At 50.6% G+C, this 1,573-nt stretch overlaps 1 protein-coding gene across 1 annotated transcript; it reads left to right on the top strand.

Moving 5' to 3' along the window:
* CAO (chloroplast signal recognition particle component (CAO)) lies at positions 1-1,573 on the top strand. Its single transcript, XM_088951053.1, has one exon. It carries the CDS (start codon positions 247-249, stop codon positions 1,432-1,434), a length of 1,188 nt encoding a protein of 395 aa, XP_088807179.1. The 5' UTR covers positions 1-246; the 3' UTR covers positions 1,435-1,573.

The following is a 1,573-nucleotide window of genomic DNA, read 5'->3' on the forward strand; positions in this document are numbered from 1 at the left end:
GAAAATATAAATAATTTAAGAAATTTCTTAAATATTAAGGGTAATTTAAGAAATTTACCCAAAGCAAAGACAACCATCGCGGGACAAACAGCGGAACGCGAGGATGGGGTTTCTTATCCTCAAAAATCTAAAGAAAATACGCCCAAACACAAAGCAGAAGGATCCGGAATCAAATCAACCTCTCAGACTGAGACTGAAGAAAACTGATACCCTCCGATCCCACAAGCCAGACAACAGCCATTTTCGATGGACGCTCTCTTCGTAAATCCATCTCTCTCTCGTCTCAAGCTCCCATCTAAACCTACCTTCTCATCTCAAATCACGACACCTCCAACCTTTATCCCTCTCCACTTCCCCTCTGTTCGTCGATTCAATTTTCTCCCTCACCACTCCCACCCTGCCCGTCGATTCAACTTCAGAGCCTCCGCCGTTGGAAACCAATCGAAGTTTCAATTTCAAGACCAAGAAATCCAAGAAGACGAATCCTACGGCGAAGTAAATAAGATAATCGGAAGCAGAGCCGTCGAAGGCGGTACAAGAATGGAATATCTAATCGAATGGAAAGACGGCCATACTCCTTCATGGGTACCCGCTACGAACATCGCCAAAGACGTCATCGCCGAGTACGAGACCCCTTGGTGGACCGCTGCCAAGAAAGCTGACGAGGCTGCCCTTCGACAACTGTTGGCAGCCAACAACGACGACGAAGAAGGGCAATTGGGCACTAGGGATGTCGACGCAGTAGACGAAGATGGGCGTACTGCGCTCCTCTTCGTGTCGGGTCTCGGCTCCGAAGCCTGCGTACGGCTTCTAGCTGCGGCTGGCGCTAGCATCGACCACAAGGACAACAGTGGTGGTCTGACTGCCCTCCACATGGCCGCCGGTTACGTCAAGCCGGGCGTAGTCCGGCTGTTGATAGAGCTCGGAGCGGACACCGAGGTGGAGGACGATAGGGGACGTACGCCGTTGGATCTTGCGAGGGAGATCCTGGGGGTGACGCCGAGGGGGAACCCGGTGCAGTTCGCTAGGAGGTTAGGGCTTGAAAATGTGATAAGGGCGTTGGAGGAGTCGATCTACGAGTACGCAGAGGTGGAGGAGATACTGGAGAAGAGAGGGAAGGGCGATAAAGTGGAGTATTTGATCAAGTGGAAGGACGGTGGAGACAATGAGTGGGTCAAAGCTGGGTTGGTCGCGGAGGATCTGATCAAGGACTTCGAGGCAGGGCTAGAATACGCCGTGGCGGAAGCAGTGGTGGATAAGAGGGACGGGGAGGAGGGTAAGAAAGAGTATCTGGTGAAGTGGGCGGACATCGAGGAGGCTACATGGGAGCCGAAAGAGAACGTTGATCCTGAGTTAATCAAGGAATTTGAGATGAGAGGATCTGGCAATGTGGGACCCAACACTCTAACGTTTCAGGATTCGATCGGCTCGTGATGTTTTTGTGGTTTTGACTCTCTCCTCTCCTCCCGTGTAATGTTCGTTTTGGCTTCAAATCTTCTATCTTCAATCTACGTGGGCTGAATGTAACTGTATTTTAAAGCCTTAAGTTCTAAAAGTCCATTTGCTTGAGCAA

This window comes from Nelumbo lutea, chromosome 6 (genome assembly GCF_056320005.1).
Source record: "Nelumbo lutea isolate HS-2025 chromosome 6, American lotus-T2T, whole genome shotgun sequence".
Taxonomy (NCBI): Eukaryota; Viridiplantae; Streptophyta; class Magnoliopsida; order Proteales; family Nelumbonaceae; genus Nelumbo; species Nelumbo lutea.